At 51.4% G+C, this 18400-nt stretch overlaps 1 protein-coding gene across 1 annotated transcript in view; it reads right to left on the bottom strand.

Annotated features, from left to right (window-relative positions):
• Positions 1–18400, bottom strand: part of PAQR5 (progestin and adipoQ receptor family member 5) — an 85557-nt gene that overhangs the window by 12369 nt on the left and 54788 nt on the right. The window contains exons 3-6 of the mRNA XM_019647363.1: positions 15684–15811; positions 12763–12968; positions 9061–9187; positions 1667–1763 (exon numbers count right to left, since the gene is read on the bottom strand). Coding sequence (XP_019502908.1) covers positions 1667–1763; positions 9061–9187; positions 12763–12968; positions 15684–15811 — 558 coding nt within the window. The remainder of the gene's footprint in view (positions 1–1666; positions 1764–9060; positions 9188–12762; positions 12969–15683; positions 15812–18400) is intronic.

The raw sequence follows: 18400 nt of genomic DNA, 5'->3' as shown, positions 1-18400 counted from the left end.
CTTAAGGCGCACGAATATACACGGTTAATGACTGACAGCACAGCAGTTTACTTCCTTGAAAAGAATCAATAAAAGCCATGCGTTGACCCGATTCGGTGGCTCAGTCTGACTCTCTGAAGGCTGAGTCCCTTGGTCTCGCTCTTAAATCTTACTTTTGTCTCTTGTACTTATTCAATCTGCGCCGCCCCTCTCGTGTCCCATTTGCCCTTGCCACGCTGGACGTGACAGGCCATGATACTGTTTCAGAGGTAAGTGTAGCTTTCGTGTTATTGTTATAAATAATGACAGCAGCTACCATCTTGAGAGGGCACAACGCAAGGCCTTTTATTTGCATCATTTCACAGGCACCTCGGTAACTGCCATAAGGCAGACTCCATTTCCCCATTTTGCAGATGAGAAAGCTGGGCCGGAGGGTGACCCGCAAGCCACTAATTAGAAGTGAACTCAGGATCTGGGCCCAGGCAGGCTGATCACAGAACCTGTGCGCTCATCGCCATTCCGTTTCGGGTTAGGTCTCCCTCCCCCCTGCCCACTGCACTCACCATAACACAGAACCTGGCTGTATGGTTTGGTGGCACATGGGACTGGCTTGTTCTCTCTCTGCTCTGGTTGTTTTGTATGTGGTCTGTGTCCTTGAGGAAGGAGTGGGGGGAATGGGCTGCACCCCCATCTCTGGGTCTCCCGCTGGGCCCACAAGGGCAGAGCACAGAACATGTGCTCAGTGCCCCCCTGGGGGAGCCCGCTCTGCCCCTCCCCTTCCCTTCTTGGCCCCCACCATCTCTGCTTCATGCATCAATCCACAGGCTGCCTCTGGGGGGTAACGCCACTCATTGGGCACTGGCCATGTGCCAGGCATCGCTGAGCTCGGCAGATGTGTTGTTTTGATTAATCCCCTCTACCCTTCTGTGAAAGAGGGGCTGTTAGTCCCATTTACAGATGAGGAAACTGAGGCTCAGAGAGGTTATGTGCATTGCCTAATGCCACACAGCCAGTGAGCAGTGAGACTGGGATTTGAACTCAGGCCCATCTGATTTGGGAGTACATGGATTTTCCCCCTTTCTGTCTTCCCTCCTACACCCTCTTCCTTCGTATTCTCCATCGAAATCCCATCACTCTTTTAAGACCTTCAGTCATACTTTTTCCTTCCCTACTAATAAAATGTTAATTGATGATAATATTTAATAATGCATTTTTTGGACTCTTGTCACCAGCCAGCACTTTACACCTTATCTCATGTAATCCTCCCACAGCCTGATGAAAGGAGGTGTTATTATTATGCCCATTTTACAGATGAGGAAAATCAAGGCACAGTGATGCTAGATAACTGGCCCAAAAGCTTGTAGTGAGTAAATATTAGCGATTTGCCTTCAGGGCCTGCTCTCCTAGTCACTCTACTAAACCCCACGCTGCCTCCCCTGCTCAGACCTCTGTGACTGCTCCTAAGCCCCCAGTCAGCACTGGCGGCTGGTACGTCTCCAATGGCTCGTCAAGGCCTCTGTGTCATGCCATCTCCTAACTACTCTGCAAGTGTCAGTAAGGGGGCACCTGGGTCTCCACTCCCATATGCCCTATGGTGACCAGTGTGGTCCTCTGGCCCCCAGGAGCTCAGGAAACAGCTGACTCCCTGTGTTGCCAATAGGCAGAGGAGATGGAGCTGGGCCCTTACCCTGTAGAAGATGGGGAGAGAGTCCCAGGTGTAGGGATAAGCAAACGCAAGGACCCGGAGCATCTTACAGAGCCTGGGCCTCTGGAGTTCCAGAAACCTAAATCAGGGAAGGAAGGGGGGTAGAAATGGAAATGAAAGATGTGTCAGTAAAGTACACACACACACGCACGCAAATTAAAAATAAGTGAGGGCAAGCCGTCAACAGGAGGCAAGCATTTATGCACAACCTCCTCCAGCAGCTTCTCCACCAGCCTTTTCCCTCCTCCTCCCACACCCGGGGGAGTGGCTCAACCTCAGATGTGAAAACATCTCAGGGAAACCATCTCCTAGCATCCAGACAGAGCCAGGAGGAGCTCTGGGCAGAAGTCCTTCAAGCACCAAGTTACCTAACTGCCAAAGAGCCTTTTAGAAGTAGTGACCACCAGGACAAGGGCACAGGCCCGTGGGGTGAGCACATCTGCAAAGGCTGAGATGCCTCACTAGTCAGAGCCACCCCAGTGATGTCTGTGCAAAAGCCCTGGTTCAATTAGGTGTTTAATTACTCTGAGAGATTTCTAGATTTTTAATACCACACATGGAGATAGTGGCCCGGGGAAACTGAATAAACGTGGTCTTTCCTTCTCTGCTTATCACCATCTCCACCTGCCTCCAACCCAAAGACAAGTGAGGCCAACATTAACACAAGTGGTACTGACTGTCACAGACGGGCAGGATGGAATATGAAGGGGTCTCAGGTGGCTTGGGTCCAGCCTGGGGAGGGGTCAGCAGCTGAGGGTGTGGAGAGCGGGGCAAGGAGAATGTCTACACAAGACCACAGCCCTGAACTGCGGCTTGGGTAAAGGAATGCTCACGCACCCGGGGCCAGGTGGTGGGGCAGGTACTTGCTTCAGTACCGCAGTGTGTCGTGGAGAGCTCGGTCCTCCCTCAGTGCCCGCAGGGCTGCATGGGTGGTGTGCAGAGTACACGGGTGGTGTGCAGAGCCAGGGCACCACGGCTTGTGGGGTGGCTGCTCTGGTGTGGTCTGAGGACAGTGGAGGCACTCGGGCCTTCTCAGCCTTCCCCACAGTTCTGCCCCTTATCGTGCTCCCCTGCAGGGGTGGCGTCTGTGACCTGCCATCACTCCTCACCTCTGCTCCCCGACCCCCTATCCCTATCCATCCCTCTCCCCCAAATATATCTGCTGCTCCCTGCAGCACAGGCCCATTTGCCCTGGCCAGGTTGTCCATGTTCCCTATGAGCCAGTGCAGTCACCTGACCACAAGCCCCACTGCTGCCCATATCCTTGGGTATGGGACATGGCAGAGACTCCCATGTCTGCCTCCTGGGTGGTTGGGAACCTTCTCGAGGGCTGGAGCTGGGGCTGCTCAGGTCTGGATCCCCTGCACCCAGCTCAGAAGCACATCTGAGGACATGAACATCACAAGGCTGTGTGTTCTGCCCAGTCCTCAGGGGTGCTGAGCATGGGGATCCCTGTTCTGGGGTAAGAGGCAGCCCTGTAGGCCCCGAGAAGCCCCAGGACCTCCAAGGACAAGCTCCAACTTCACCAGCACGTCTCTCCTTTCCCAACCCTGCCCATAAATCAGAGAAGTATGAGGCGGGCATAGGGCGCAGAAGGGAAGGAAGCGCAAGGAGAAGGAGGAAGAGAATTAAGGGACCTCAATTCATCATCCCCCCAAACAAGAACCCCAGCCTTGGAGTAAACTACACACCCCGGGATAGGCGAGGCAGCACAGAGCCGTGATCGCGCATGCAGTGTTTGGTCTGAATACCCTGGGTTTGAACCTGCCTCTGCCTTTTGTGACTGCATGACCCTGCAGGTCATGTGACTTTTGAGCGGCTCAGAATCCTGGCCTATAACACAGGGACAACAACTGTACCCCTTCATGGGCTTGCTGCAAGGATTTGATGAAATGATACTCACAAGGAACTTATAACTATGCACAGCACAGAGTAACACTCACTAAACGGCAGCTCTTATAAAAACGTGTGTCATGGGACACATTCTACCCCCGCTCCTCATTTTTTAGCCACATTGTACCAGAAAATAGAAACAGGAGGGAGCAGATAGGTTCTGGGTGATTTGTCTAAAGCCAGATGACTAGTAAGAGGCAAAGCTAGGATTGAAACCCAGGGCGGTACGGCTTCTGTTTCCCACGCCCACCCTCCAGCAGCCTGAGCTGGCCTCAGACCACTACCTAGCCTTTGTCCTGCTCCAGGGGGCAAACTGAACACACTCCTGCTGCCCCAAGAACCAGGGCCTGTCTCAACAGCCTCCTCAGTTTCTCCTTGAAGATCCAGGTGGGCCATGGCAAGTGTGCTGCCCCCTTCTCCATGCACTGCCACTGCCTATCATTTCTGGGTTAAAAGAGGCTCGCTGGGAAAGCATGCTCTTTCTGTGGCCACTTACACAGGAAGAAAGCTGTCTCTGGCTGGTGAGGGCCATCCCCCAAACCATGGATTTCCTGTGACTTGAGACAACATTTCGACCGGCCTGATAAAGTGCTTCCCCAGGGGCAAACGAATCAGCCTCTCCAGCTGCAAAGCCGAATCTATGGGGCAAAAAAAGGAGAAAAAGCAGAACAGAAAAGAGACAGCAACAGAGAATAAAAGGCAGAAGGGCCAGCAGCCACTGAGAGGGGCCCGCTTCTACTAAAGTGCAATTCCAGGTTACGCCACAGGGTGTCGCCACAGTCAGAGATTCTGAGAGGGAGGGGCCGGAGCCACAGAATTCTGCAAAGGACACCAGACCTCAAAGCTCAGCCTGATATGGCAGTCCCTGTACCCCAGAGGTGAGGGGCCAATTTACAAGCAGGCAGGCCTCCTCTGCCTAGAACCAGTTTGGCAAGAAACACCAGATTTCTGGAGAAGACTCCATCAAGAGAGGGTCAATGCAATACCAGTCTGTTCTAAAACCTGATCAATCTTGTTGCAACAAAGCTGGAAGGATTTGCAAGCGAATTCTGGAACTAGTGCTTGAATCTAGTGGGACTTTGGAAACATCATTCTATTGCAGAGGGATGTGTGTGTGTGTGTGTGTGTGTGTGTGTGTGTGTGTGTGTGTGTTGGATGTGTGTGTGGGGGGGTATGGCTGTTTAGTTGTTGCCTGGGTGACATTGCAGGGATGTGGACATTTCCACGTGCTGACCTCTGGCCCTAGCAGCACATCTGGCCGAGCCCTCTGACCTCCAGATGTGTCTGAGAACCACTGTCTGTTGAGGCTCCTGTCTCCAGCTCTGACCTCCAAACCCACTTCCAGGCCTGCTCCATGCTGCTCTGACCTGCCACAGCATCACGGCCATAGCATGGCTCTCATAGCACAGCTCACTTTCCCCAGTAATGACAATTTTTTTCCCCTCCCTCACAGCACTGACCACAAGGCATTTCACTGAGCAAGTATTTGTCAAGAAAATCAATGGTTGGGTGCTGTGGATGGATGAACAAAAAAGTCCCCACAGTGACTCGTGATGCACACTAAACACCATGTAACTAATTCCTAAGGGAGTGATGCCTTCCTGGGCTTTGAGGCAGTTGGCAGGTATGAGCTGGCTGGGTCTATGTCACCTCACCTGGTCTAAGAGCCATAGAGAGGTCACACACTCCCTCATTACCCCTCTCAAATGCAATTTTCTAGAGGTCATGTTCCTTTGAACTAAGTTCCATGTAATAAGGACCAAAAACAAGCAGGGGAATCCACAGCTCTCTATGTGGGGATTTACCTGAAGGACGTGTACTGTGATGGAATGAGTGCCATTTAGACCATATAGTCTGGTAAACATGGGAATAAGGGAGAAGCTACTAAGGAGGTTCCCGGTCTCCTGCCATGCCCAGAGAAGGAGAAGGTGGTTTTCTGCCACTCCTGGCCATACCATGGATTTGGGGAACAGGAGGGAGGGACAGGAGAGAAATCAGAAAAGATACTGGCATTGTAGAATGCCCAAACCAGAAAGAACTCACAGGACATCTTCTCAAATGCCCTTGTTTAAGATGTGAACTGAAGCCCAGATGGGGGCAATGACTGGCCCGAGACCACACCACAAGCTATGAAATCGGGGACTCCGGAGGGCTCTGGCCTCCTCTCCACCTGCTTCTCCTGAAGTTAATCAGGGCCAGAGTCACTCTCTGCCCAGGAGTCATCTTCCTCACTCCTCAGACCCTGAAGACAACGAAGTTAGGGAATAAAAACAGAGGACAGGCCTTGTCAGAGCAGGGAAGCCATCAGCATGGATAGGAAAGAGGACAAGGTGAGGAGGAAATGTAAGGGCCTCAGGATAGGACATCCCTTTCCACCTCTGGCTCCGAGAATGGGGTCTTTGCCTCCTTCCTTCCCTTCTGATCCAGCACAGCACCCATGTCAGTGGTTGCTAACCAGGGGGTCCTTAGGGCATGGAAGCTGAGTCCAAGGAACTGTCTTCCTGGGAAGATTACTGTCCCTGATGAGCACAAGGCCAGTCCTCAGCAGGACACACAAGGCGCTTCAATCCCCAGCAGCCTTTGGCACTTGTCTCTAGCCGCTCTCCCCCTTCCAGCCGGGCAGGCTCTGGAAACCCGGAAGCTCTTTGCTGCCTCCCAACAGTCCCCTCTTCTCCGGCCCCCTCACCTTTGTCCAGGCTGTTTTCTCTGTCCAAAGGTCCTTCCCTCCTTTCCAGCTAAAGTGTTCAACCTCTCTCAATGCTCAGTCCTAATGCCACTTTGCAGAACCCTGGGCATCCAGGCAGGTGTCATTTTTTTTTTTAAGCGGAGCCATCCTGTCACCTGTTGGCAGCTCAGCATCAGCTCAGCTCGGGTCAGGACTTGAACTGCTGTTGCTCAGAGCTCAAACTCTTGAGCGAGCTCTTAACCAACTGAGTCACTCGTCCGGCCCTAGGTGTCATTTTGTATCATCATCATTTGTGTATGTTACACTCTGTAATGCTATACTCTAAAGGCCATTTCCCCTGGCCTTCACAGGAAATGATTACTCCCATCTTTGCGGGGGGAGGTCTGCAGTCTCTCTCTCCTCATGCACTGGGCGCTCTGAGGGCAAGGACTGTGCCTCACTCCTGGTATTCCCAGATCTTAACCTGATGCCTGGAGTATGGCAGGCATTTAAGGAATGCTGAGTGGTTGGTTGGATGGATGGATGGATGAATGGATGGACAGACAGATGGACGGATGGACAGATGGATGGGTGGATGGATAGATGGGTGGATGGATGGAAAGATGGATGGATGGAATAGAAGCAGAAGTGCCCCATAAATAAACAGAAATAATCCATTTCATTGACAAGGACAAAGCGTCCAAACACAGGCATTCAAGAGATTCCTGACCAACCTGCCCTGCCAAACAAGTTTGTCCAAAGGTACCACCAGGCTTGCCACATGCAAAAGACCTATTCATTGTGTCTGAACAATCAGGGGGGGACTTCTGGCTAGAAGGAAATAATCTACCCTGGTGGCTTATAGGTAATTCAGGAAGCTTAACAACAACAACAAAATAATAAAAAGCAGACAGATGTTCCAAGAATTTGCATTGGGAGTTCATGAGAAAGCAGTCCTGGGATCATGAACTCTGGGATTGTTCCTGCCACACCCATGAAGCCTTCCCAGTCCCCTCAGCCCACAGCGCTGCTCACCTCCCTGTGATCCTAAATTCCAACCACCAAAGTCACATAGCCTTGCAGGAGCTAACCAGCCAGGACAGTGACTCGTCCGATGACCAGGTCCGGGTGTGTCCAGGCCCGTGGACCAGGCCGCTGTCGGTGAGCCCATGTATCCAGGCACAGTGCCTCCCGGGCATGCTTCACCTCTCTTGGGTGGCTTTTAGCATCTTTGTTACTTTCCTATGTGTGTTACTCCTTGTCTCACCCAAAGCAGGGACTTACTCCCTCCATCATCTGTGCAGCCCTCCCAGGCAGCCCTCTGTGCTGGCCTGGGACAGGGCTGCACTTCAGAAAGAGCTTTTAATCACCACATTCCTTGGGGAATTGGGGGAGAAGGAAATAATCGCCCTATGACATCTGATTTCATTTTCTACACTGTGGGACGATCCTATCTCCTCACAGGTTTAGGGGAACTCTGTGATTTCCAGGAATAGGGAAGAGAGAGTTCACCCCCACCCCCACCCATGCCCAGGCCTTTCCATGGGACAAAGTAACACAAAACCGGGTTCTGAGATTGTGCCTAGAAATGAGCTTTACATCCCTGAAAGCAACTGCACGCTCCAACCTGTCCCAGGACAGGTAAGTGGAGGGCAAGTTGGGGCAAGCACTTCTGACTCTGCTTAAAAATCTATCCGTCCATTCTTACAGAAAACCAGTTTGTCAAGTTTGTGAAACTTGCCTACCTCTCTGTCCCATTTAACCTGTCACCCAAAGAAAGCTAGAGTCAAAATCACTGCGGAGAAGTTATAGAAGCATGTCTCTCCCTTCCCGTTTTCTTCTGGGCAAAGGGAAAGTGGCTGGATGCAGGTAATAGCAATTCTTTGAAGCCTGCAGCCGTCTAATAGGAGGACTCACTGGAATTGCAGTTGAGTGGATGAATGGTCAGGTGCCAACTGCCAGCCTACCTTGGAGCCACCAAAGGCCCCCAGCCTGGGAAGAACCCAGCACCCTGGCACCATCTAGAAATGCTGTTGCCCCGACACCACCATTTGAGAGGTTTCCTAAGTAATTTAGGGAACTGGAGCTTTGGGCAGTCACTTTCACAAAGAGATGAATAAACTAGTTATCCTCAAAACAATGTCTCTTGCACTCACTCCAATAAGCTTTCTTGAGTGAAAGGAAAAAAACAGAGGGACTTAGAGCCAGTGAGCTGGGCATGACTCACGGCCATGGGGCTTCCCCTTGGGGGAGTGTCCAACATCTGAATCTCATCTTTCACCCAATCACTCATATCCAGAGGCAGGCCTCCTCATGAGTAGCAGACTGCACGTTTATGGGGTGCTCCCACTGATATGATCATATCATTTGGGGGCCAGGCTTGTGCTAGGTGTTCTGGGTACATGTTACCTGTAATCCTTATATCAATTTCACAAGGTAGGTGTGCTGGTCCCATTTTACAAGCGAGCAAACTAAAGGTCAAGGAGGATAAGTGATTGTTTAGCAACAGGACCGGCTACATAAATTGCAGGGCCCAGTGCCAAGTGAAAGTGTAGGCCCCTCTTTTCAAAAATCATTAAGAATTTCAGGAGAGCAATAGCAGAGCCTTAAACCAAGTATGGAGCCCTTCTGATCCCGGGGCCCTGAGCAATTGCACAGGCTGTGTGTGCCCAGGCAGCTGGTCCCGCCTGGCCACAGGAAGTCCACGTGGAACTGAGTCCCAGGCTCCCGAGGGCCTCTTCTGCTGTCCCTTCCCACAGTCCATGGAGCTGCATGTGAGGCCCCCCTCCCCGTCCCACCTGAGACAGTGGCCAAGTACCTGGAGTAGCAGGAGAGGCCGGTGCTAATGATGGTGTTCAGCACAGCCAGGGTCATGTAGAAGTCACGGAAGGTGGTACACACCAGTGTGTCAGGGAACGCATAGGCGGAGTAGGCGATGGCCGAGCCTGGGGAAGGAAAACCAGCCTTGGGAAGAAGCCACGACTCGACTTGGCACTGTCTGGACTCCTCGGGAAGACCAATCCCTGCAGCTGGCTGAGCCTCACCATCCCCACAGACCATGAGCCGTCCTGCCACCACACCCTTGCTTGTGCCACCACCCCTGCCCAGATGTCCTCCTCTCTCTTCTCTGCCTACCCAGATCCTATCCTGAGAATTTACATTGCTCCACAGGCTTTACATATATTAACTTGCGTAATCTTTACAACCACCATCCTGCACTAATCCTCATTTTACAGATGAGGAGACAGAGGTCCAGAGCGGTTTAATAACTCATGCAGGGGCACACAGCTAGAAAGCGGCAAAGCCAAGCTTCAAGCAGCTCAGCGATAACCCCTGCTTTTAATTACATGCTGTGGTCCATGATGGCACCCCAGCGTGCTCAGCTTTGCTCTGAGTGTGTACATTTTGCCTGTCCGATGGCACGGGGTGTCCCTTGTGGAAAGGTCAAGGTTGTAGGGAGGGAGGACCCTTGTTGCAGGGAGGGAGGATCCTTGCTGAGGTGAGGCAAATCATGTCAGTGGGCTGCAGGACTGGCCACCTGAAAGGCTGGGTATAAGAGGCTGCCTCAGTGGTTTGTTTTGTCTTAGGTTTTGGAGTTTGTGAGAGAAGGGTTCACGAAGGACTTTCATGAGACCTGTCTGCTGCAGCTTTTATTTGAAAGTACAAGGGAGATTATTTGAAAGTTCAAAGGGGCCAGGTGTGTCTGGGGCCTGGACCAGATGGCCTCTCCAGGCACCCTCACCTACTGAGGTCCCTTTTGGGAGAGCCAGCCACAGGCCATTCAGCACAGGGTCTGAGAGGTTAGGCCTAAGGTCACTTGTTATTCCAAACACACAGAAACTTGGAATTCTAGCTTAAGGATGAGACACGACTCAGGCCACACAACCTTTGCCTCTGATGCCATTTGACAGGTGGAGTCTAGTGAAGCCAGGTGATGTTCCCAGGGTCACACAGGCCTAGAATCGCCACCTCCTGGATACAGTCAGCGCTCCCCATTCCAGCAGACTGCCTGTGAGATTTCAGCTGGGAATTGCCTCCAGGGTGACAATCTCTTCCCTCAGCCCAATACCACAGGGAAGTTCCCATCTGGACCAGGATATATTTGCTCTGTGTATGTTGACTGGGGCTTGAGTGCCAAGCTTTGTGGGCGATACAAGAGCGAGGAGCCTCAGACCCTGTCAGAAACTGCAGCGGGAAGCAAAATTAATCAGCGCCTCCAGACGGGTTGCAGTGTGAGGTAGGCGTTCAGGATGGGCGGGCATCCAGCAAACAGGCTGACCTGGGAAGCCTCCTTAGGAGGTGGGGGGTTCTGACATGGGCCTGAGGGCAGGGAAGGCAGAACGGGAGATGGCATTGGATGCCAGACTAAGGAAAGTGAACTTTCTCTTTCAGGCAATAGGGACCAACCGGAAGGTTTCTGAGTGGGGGATGAAGGGTAACTAGCTGATCGTGGTAATGGCTACTAAGTGCCAGGCGCTGCCTGACGTGCTTCACTTACAAAACACATTTAATCTTCATAATACTCCTGTGAGAAAGATATTATGCCAATTTCGTAGATGAGAGAATTGAGGTTTGACAAGGTTAAGAACCTTGCCCAAGAGCATATAACTATTAGGGGGTGGTGGCAGTCAGGCCACCAAGTACCATGCTACGCCACCCCTTGGTGATGTGTGTCAGTGCTCAGCTTAGAGCCTCCAATGTGCTTGCTCTTGTCATAGCGAGTCTGGGCAGACAATGGGGGGCTGTGGAAGCTCCCAGGCTAAGGAGTTTGGACTTCATCCCAGGGAACTGGGAACCCTGAAAGGTGTAAGTGGGAAGCGTGCCATGGTTAGGGGATGTTGTATAAACCTCCCTGGGACAGCTGGAAATGGGGGTTTGGGGGACAAAGGGGAAGCTGTTGCAACAGTGCAGGGGAGAAGCATCAGGGTCTGAGCCAAGCCAGGGGGTGCAGGGCTGATTTGAAAAATATAGAGGAGAGACTCAACTGAACGTGCTAACTGATTAGAGAGGATGGTGGAAGTGGGATGAGTGGGACTAAGAGGGAGGGGGAGCTGAGGATAACTTACAGATTTCTGATTTGAGGGGCGGCGGCAGAGAGAATGTGGAAAGTCTCAGTCACAAGGCTTGATGTGGGCTGGACCCCAGGTAAGCAGTTTAAACTAGAGATGGGGGTTTGGGAGCGCCTTCCCCAGGGGTGCTAGTGGATAGTGTGAGCACAGTGGTCACCCAGGGAGCTGGGCTATGTCCGAGCAGGGGTCCAGGGACTGGTTCTGAGCTCAGCCATATACGGAGGAGAGCAGAGGAAGGGGACCCAGGAAAGGAGAAGGAGAAAGGGAAGGCGGTGAGGCGACAGGGGACAGAGAAAGAGAGGGGGTTTGAGGAGCACAGAGAAGGCCCTGCATGAAAGGCTGGCGAGAGAGCCCACGCAGCTGCACGGATCCCGGGAGTCAGGAGGAGGCTGGGGCCTTGGCAACCAGCTTTAGTGAATGGTGGGGACTGAACAGCAGAGCATTGAGGAGTGGGAGTTGACGCAGTAAACAGAGAGAGAGAGAGAGAGAGAGAGAGAGACAGAGAGAGACAGAGAGAGACAGAGAGAGAATGTTTGTAACTTGTGAAGGAAGAAACAAGGGGAAATGGGACGGAGGTGGAGGTGGGCTCTTCACGGACCCCCTCTTGGGCAAAGGAAGATGATGCCTTTGCTTTCACCCCTAGAGCAGGATCAGGAGGGAGAAGAGGCTAGAACTGGGATGCGAGGGGACAGATGGACGCCCACAGGTGGGGAGAGGAGAGGAGACAGGAGGAGAGGCATCGTAGTTAAAGGACAACAAGGAGGCTGGAGTGCCCATACCCACCTCAACCGATTTGGGTTTGCCGCTGTTTCTGTGGCACTTTGAGCAGATCCCTAACTCCTCTAAGCCCCTGGACAGATGGGGTTTGTGACACCCTCCCTTGTCTGCCAGGCATGACAGAGACCCGCACTGATGTGTGTAGCTGGCTCTCCCTGGCCTGTGAGAGCAGATTGTTAGTTTCAAAGAACTTACGAGCTGCTTGTTAAACACAGCCATTATTAATGACATAAACTTTATGTCATTATTTGAATGACATAAACTTACAATTAAAATGAATCATATGAACAAAAGTAATAATTATTCAATTAACACATCGACTGCATCAATATAGAGGAATTACTACGTAATGGTGTGTGTGTGCCTGTCCCCACCCCCGTGTTCAGTGACGTCATGGTGGTAGCTTGAAGTTGGCCATAGCGAAATATTTACACCACAAACCAACAAACACCACAAATCAGGGTTTCTGTCCTCAGAGACCCAGTTGTTAAGTATTGCCAGCACACCTTTGGACAAGTTGCTTAGAACACACTCCTCAGGAACCTGGACAGGGCACAGCATTCCCACGACTCTTCTGCAAGCCCATCAAAGCATTATGGTGACCCTAGCTCCCAGGGGAAGGGGCAGGTAGCTCAGTTCCAGGGGAGGGAAGTCGAGGGCGGGGCCTCACGTACCCAGGCTGAAGAGGTTGACAGCACCATAGTCCAGGAAGTAGCAGATGTGCCGGACGTTCTTGGACATGGAGCTGAAGGTATGTGCACAGCTGGACACAAGTGGGTACACGCAGCTGGTGCTCATGTACACAAGCAGAGGCCAGGAGTAGCTGTCGTTCTGGACATCCGTCACATACAGAGTGGTCACAAACCTCCACATGAAGAACCTGGAACACAGTGTGACCCACTCAGTCCCTGGGTCTGGGGGCTCCTCTTACACTCTCCACTTGACCATCTTCTATCTTCCGTTCCCCAGGATGGCCCATCACTAGGTGTTCTCACTTTGGTGAAATGCCATGAGCAAGGGAGGGTGAGTGGGCTCCTTTTTTGGTTGGGAATATTCAGAAGGGGCCAGTAGACAGCCTTTGGTCCAGTCCCCTCCTCCTGCTTATGGTGACATCCCACTTACCAAGTGGTTCTCCAGCCTCAACTTGCACACTTCCAGGGGTGGGGAGCTCACCGCCTCACAAGGCAGCTCTGACTATTGGAAAGTTCTTCACGGAGCTGCTATCTGTCTCCCTGGAATCTATCTCCATTTGATCAGCCCTAGTTCTCTCTGATGGGACCATAGAAAACAAACCCATCAAATAACTTCCGGTCGGCTTTAGCTCAAGTGGTTACTTTATCATTCAGACTACTAACCCCTACCCATCAAATAACTTAAATCAGTCTTTATAACCCCTCCCTATCCCCTTTGAACTTTAAATAATCTTGGTGCATTGAACCATTCCTCATAAAATCCAAATTTGGCCTGGTTACCATCCCTGTGGTTTGCCTATGTCCCCCTTACAGGAAGGCTCCCCAAACAGAAGCAATCCCCCAGGTGGGACCTTGAAAGTCTAGAACACAACAGGGCGTTTTTCTCCCTCCTTTTCCACACTGGTCCTCCACTAACATCACAATCACTTTTCTGAGTGGCCAAGGCCCACACTGACTCTCAGCCGAGGCTGGGTCTCTGGGCTCCATCTCTACACAGAGATATTGCACAGTTCTGTGTCAGATCTACCTAACCTATAATCCATACAAGGGGGTCCTACTTCCAGGGCTGCCCACTTCCACAAACTGCTTGAAAGCGAGTCCCCCTTCCCCGAACTCTCCGAGGGAAGGAGACTACAAAGATTTTCACGCAGGAACCCCCAAAGTATCACTAAATCCTCTGGCTGTACTTATGATCTTTTTCCTCATGTCCCAGCAGAAATAAAAAATCCTTTGATCATCTCAAGATTATTCCTTAGTCCCATTTCCTTAGGGCATCTTACTCCTGGCTCCCCCAAACCCTCCTTATACTCTGTGTTGTTCAGTTGGGTCTGGCAGTGTAGGGGTCTGTAAGCAGTGGGGTGCCTCCGCCAGCGCAGTTCAGTTGTCAAACAGCTAAGCAGTCATCCCACAGGATTTGCGCACGCGGCTCAGGCCCCGCAAACAAGGATGTTTGGCCAGCACTCTTTGTAGCGGCACAAACTTCAAAACAGCCTAAATCACCTGTGGTTCATCCATAAAATGGACACCATGCAGCTGTTCCAAAGTCTGAGAAGCTGTGGGTCAGACAGAGCTCACTGAGGGAGCAGAGCAGGGAAAAAGCAGTGCAGGAAAGAACTAGGTGCTGGACACACACACGTCACAGATGCTCTGTCTCTAGAAAAGTCCCGAGGGGGGTTGGGGTGTGGGGGTGTGGGGGACCTGGAGCAGGTCACCTGGAGGTCAAACTGGAGGCTTGAGGAACAACAGGGGCCAGGGGAGATGTTGACTCTATTCCCTTCTGCAAGTTACTATTTGTTAGCATTTAGACTTTTTAAAGTTCACTTAGCTCACTTAAATTTAAAACAACAAACAGCTTCCTTGTGCAGGATTGTGCTGCCACCCTGACCAGTCAGCAGGCCATAGGCTTCTTTACAGATGGTCCTAGTCCACCACAGGCCTAAACGCTCTCTCCTTCCCTAGGGAGGTTTCTGGCACTTTCCTTTGAGTGGCAGCTCTGGGTCTGTCTCGGACTCCTGATGGAGCACACTGCCTTCCTCAGGCCCATCTGCACCTGCATACACTTTTGGTCCCTTCTACTCTCTTGGCTTCTTGACATGATTGTGAATCCAGAGACCAGCCTGTGCAGAACTTGCTGTGTAATGTAAGCAAGTCACCCTCTTCTCTGGGCCACATCTTTGTCTGGCAACGGTGGTCGGAGTGGGACAGTGGCCACCATGACCTCTGAGGTCCTTCCAGCTCTGATATCCTATGATTTGGCCTTTGACTCCATCTCCTCTTGTTATGCACAGGCATGAGGTGTGTGAAGCTGGTCTTGCCCCGCCCCACCCCTTTCTCAGCAATATCCTTCTTCACCTTCCTGGAAACTCCACTTGTGCATACACATTCATGTCAGAGCTTTGCTCTTAGCTGCTCCATTAAACTGCTACTTGACCAAGTGCCTACAGCTGCTGTGTGGTTCCAGAGTGATGACAGGGCACCCATAGCTCTGTGCCCAATGCCTTTTCCAACGTTTTCTCCCATAATCCTCACAGCAACCCTGGGGGAGGTGCAGACTATCCTCCTGTTTTGCAGAAGGGAAAATCTGAGGCTCAGAAAGGTTGGTTAAGTGACTTGCTCAAGCTCATGACTTTTTAACCAGGGCTTCTGGAAGACCTAGAAAGCCTCCAAGACTTAAGGGGATAAGATCAAATCAGGCCCTAGAGCAGGGAAGGCTGGGGAGCCCCACAAATCCTACCACAATCCATGCCCTAAAGCTCACCTCAGCTCTACACCCATACACCATGGGGAGTCCCCCAAATCCCAGCATGGCATCTCAGTCCTCCCATCCCCAGCTATGTTTTAAAGAAGCCCCAGTTCCCAGGGGTCCCAAATGAGATGGGCTGGTCAAGGGGGCTGGAAGGTACCAGAAGGGAAGCAAGTGAGTCCAGATGTTGAGGGTCTCATTGGTCATTTGGAAAAGGCTGAGGATGCAGGCAGTGGCAGAACTCTGTGGGTGTCGGTAGCCAAAGAGGATGCCCTGTTCATGGAACACCTGTATGGGGAGAAAAAGGGGCACCGAGGTGAGACAAGAGGGTGGCAGGAAGGTCTCAGGGGGAACATCTCTGGTAGTATACGGTTTTCTCCCAGGCTGTGCAGCTGAACACTTGAGCCTGGAACACCTGACCCCATGTCCTTGACCTGTCAAGCAGCTCCCTTCCTTCCATCCCCCCTAGACCTTCTGAAATCCATGTCCTTCAAGACACCTGCAGCCAGCTGCAGCGGAGAAATCAACGTCCTGGCTCCCTTCGGGAATCCAGGCTGCCTTCCATTCTCAGACACACTTACTCTTGTCATGAGTATGACCTAGAATTTCTGCTTTGGCACCCTCTGCCTGGGGCCTACAGCCCAGTCCTTAGATGCCTTCGTGGATGATTGACATATATGCTGTCTGTCCGAGCCAACAAGCCCCAGATGTCAGGGGTTGGTGGGAAGATCTCTGCAGAAGATCCCTCCAGTGTCAGGATATATTCACCAAGGTGCTTCATAAAAGCCTTTTGATGATGAAGACTATGACGGCACCAGCCTGGGCTGAGGTAGAGGAGGAGGTTGGCCACAGCAGGCCTGCATGAACCACTCTCACTCCATGCAGCCCGCTTAGCAAGTCTCTCAGCAACCACCCCCATGAGAGACTGGGGCTGGTCAGGTAACATATGGGCTATTCAACCCACCTGGACGACTGCATGACCTCCGTTAAACGTGGTCATTGTGAAGGCAGCACGGCAAGAAGGACAAAAGCTTAGGATGCAATATAAAAAAAAAGCAGAATGTAAATTGTGTTCCAGCCCTGATTATAAGGACTATAGAAATTTCAGTACATGTGGCGGGGCAGAGGCTGGGAGGAAGTAGGCAAGTGAAGAGTTTCATTTGTTGAGATAGCAGGATTTACAGGAGACTTTCTTCTCCCTTTGTGTTGATTTAGATGAGGGTTTTTCAATCTTCACACTATTGACATTTTTGGCCAGATAATCCTTTGTTGTGGGGGGCTGTCCTAGGCATTATTTAACCGTATCCATGCCTCTCCCTAATAGATGCCAGTAGCGTACAAGGTGCCCCTCTCCCAAGTTGTGAGAACCAAAAATGTCTCCAGATATTGTCAATGTCCCCTGGGGGGTAAAATCTCTCCCATTCAGGACCATTGATTTAGATGAATATTGTTATCACCTTTGAAAGATAAATTTAAAATGTGTAGATTAATTGAGGCAACTAATAATAACATCAGTAGTCATAATACAAATCAGGTCACCATTTTCAATCTTTCGCTTCGGTTTTTCTAGGGCTGATGGAAGAAGGGAAGGCTGGGAGAGTTCCAACTTAGACACCCGTCTCTCCTTGGGTTACCAACTTCTTAGTTTAAGAAAGGATCCTGATTCAAAGACACACAATATATTGGGCTGTTGGAAAAGTCATGATGTATTTTTTCTTTGTTTTTTGTTGCAAAAATGCGTCATGACTTTTCCGACAACCCAATAGAACATAACTGTACTATCTCCTGGGGTTCTGAGTCATGAGGTCATATGAAATAGTGGAGAAAGTAAGGGGTTATCAGAGTAGAGTCAAATGTGGGCCACTAACATGCCATGTGACCTTGAGCTGGGTCACACCTCTCAGGGCCTCAGCGTCCTCACCTGTGAAACGGGAGGCATTAGCTACCTGGATGGTCAGTACGTTCCCTTCTCAGTTCAATTCTGGGTTAAACTGGTCAACAGGGGGAGGAGGATAATGAAGTTGGTTCATGGTCCAGTGAAGAAATACTATTTGAATTAGATTTGGGTCTTAACTAATTAAAGCGATTTGTTCCAGCTTTAGGTTCACTGTTCAATTCCGCTGACGTCCCAGCTTACAGTGGACAGGCTTCTCTAATGGACAGCAGGAATCTTGGCTCGCAGCTGCCCACCCCACCAGGGCTGCCAGCAAGGAGGCAAATGGGCCAACGGCCTTCAGCCATCCGCCCACGAGAGGATGGCGCGGGCTTGGCACACACTCAGAGGCCCTCCAGCAGAAACTATGGGTCTCTCATTCTACCTCTTTTCTTTCTTTCTTCCTTTTTATTTATTTATTTTTTTAATTAAAACATTGGCTGCTTGTTAAAATGCAAAGACTCCAGAAAGGAGTCATTGTTACTATTCACTCCTTCCCATGAATGAGTGTAGCAGACCCTGTGTAGCAGGAGACCTCATAACAAGGGTCCGGCAGAGCACTGGGCATGCAGGCGTGGTGGCACAGCGGGAGGAAGCAGGCCAGGGCTGCAGGACATCTAGGACACAGTGGACCACAGGTAGGCAGTGGATGGACAGGAGACAGAGGGGAAGAACACCTACATTTTGCCCAGGGTGACTCAGGGTGTGACTACTGTCCTTTCTTTGAGCTCCGCATTTTGGGAGGCAAGAGAGGATGGTGACATAGTCAAAAGCCAGAGGAGAACAGAGGGACTAGGGAATCGGCAGACTGGACATCCTGACCACACTAAAGAATCTGGCCCAGATCTGGGGAAGGTACCTTACCACTAAAGCCAGGGCTGGGCCCAGACTGCAAGAGCCTCTCCCTTTGAGCTGCTCTCCGGGCCCCAGACATGGGAGGGAAG

This window comes from Hipposideros armiger, unplaced genomic scaffold (assembly GCF_001890085.2).
Source record: "Hipposideros armiger isolate ML-2016 unplaced genomic scaffold, ASM189008v1 scaffold_110, whole genome shotgun sequence".
NCBI classification, from domain to species: Eukaryota; Metazoa; Chordata; class Mammalia; order Chiroptera; family Hipposideridae; genus Hipposideros; species Hipposideros armiger.
The sequence above is the reverse complement of the archived record's forward strand: the minus strand, read 5'-3'. Positions and strand labels throughout refer to the sequence as shown.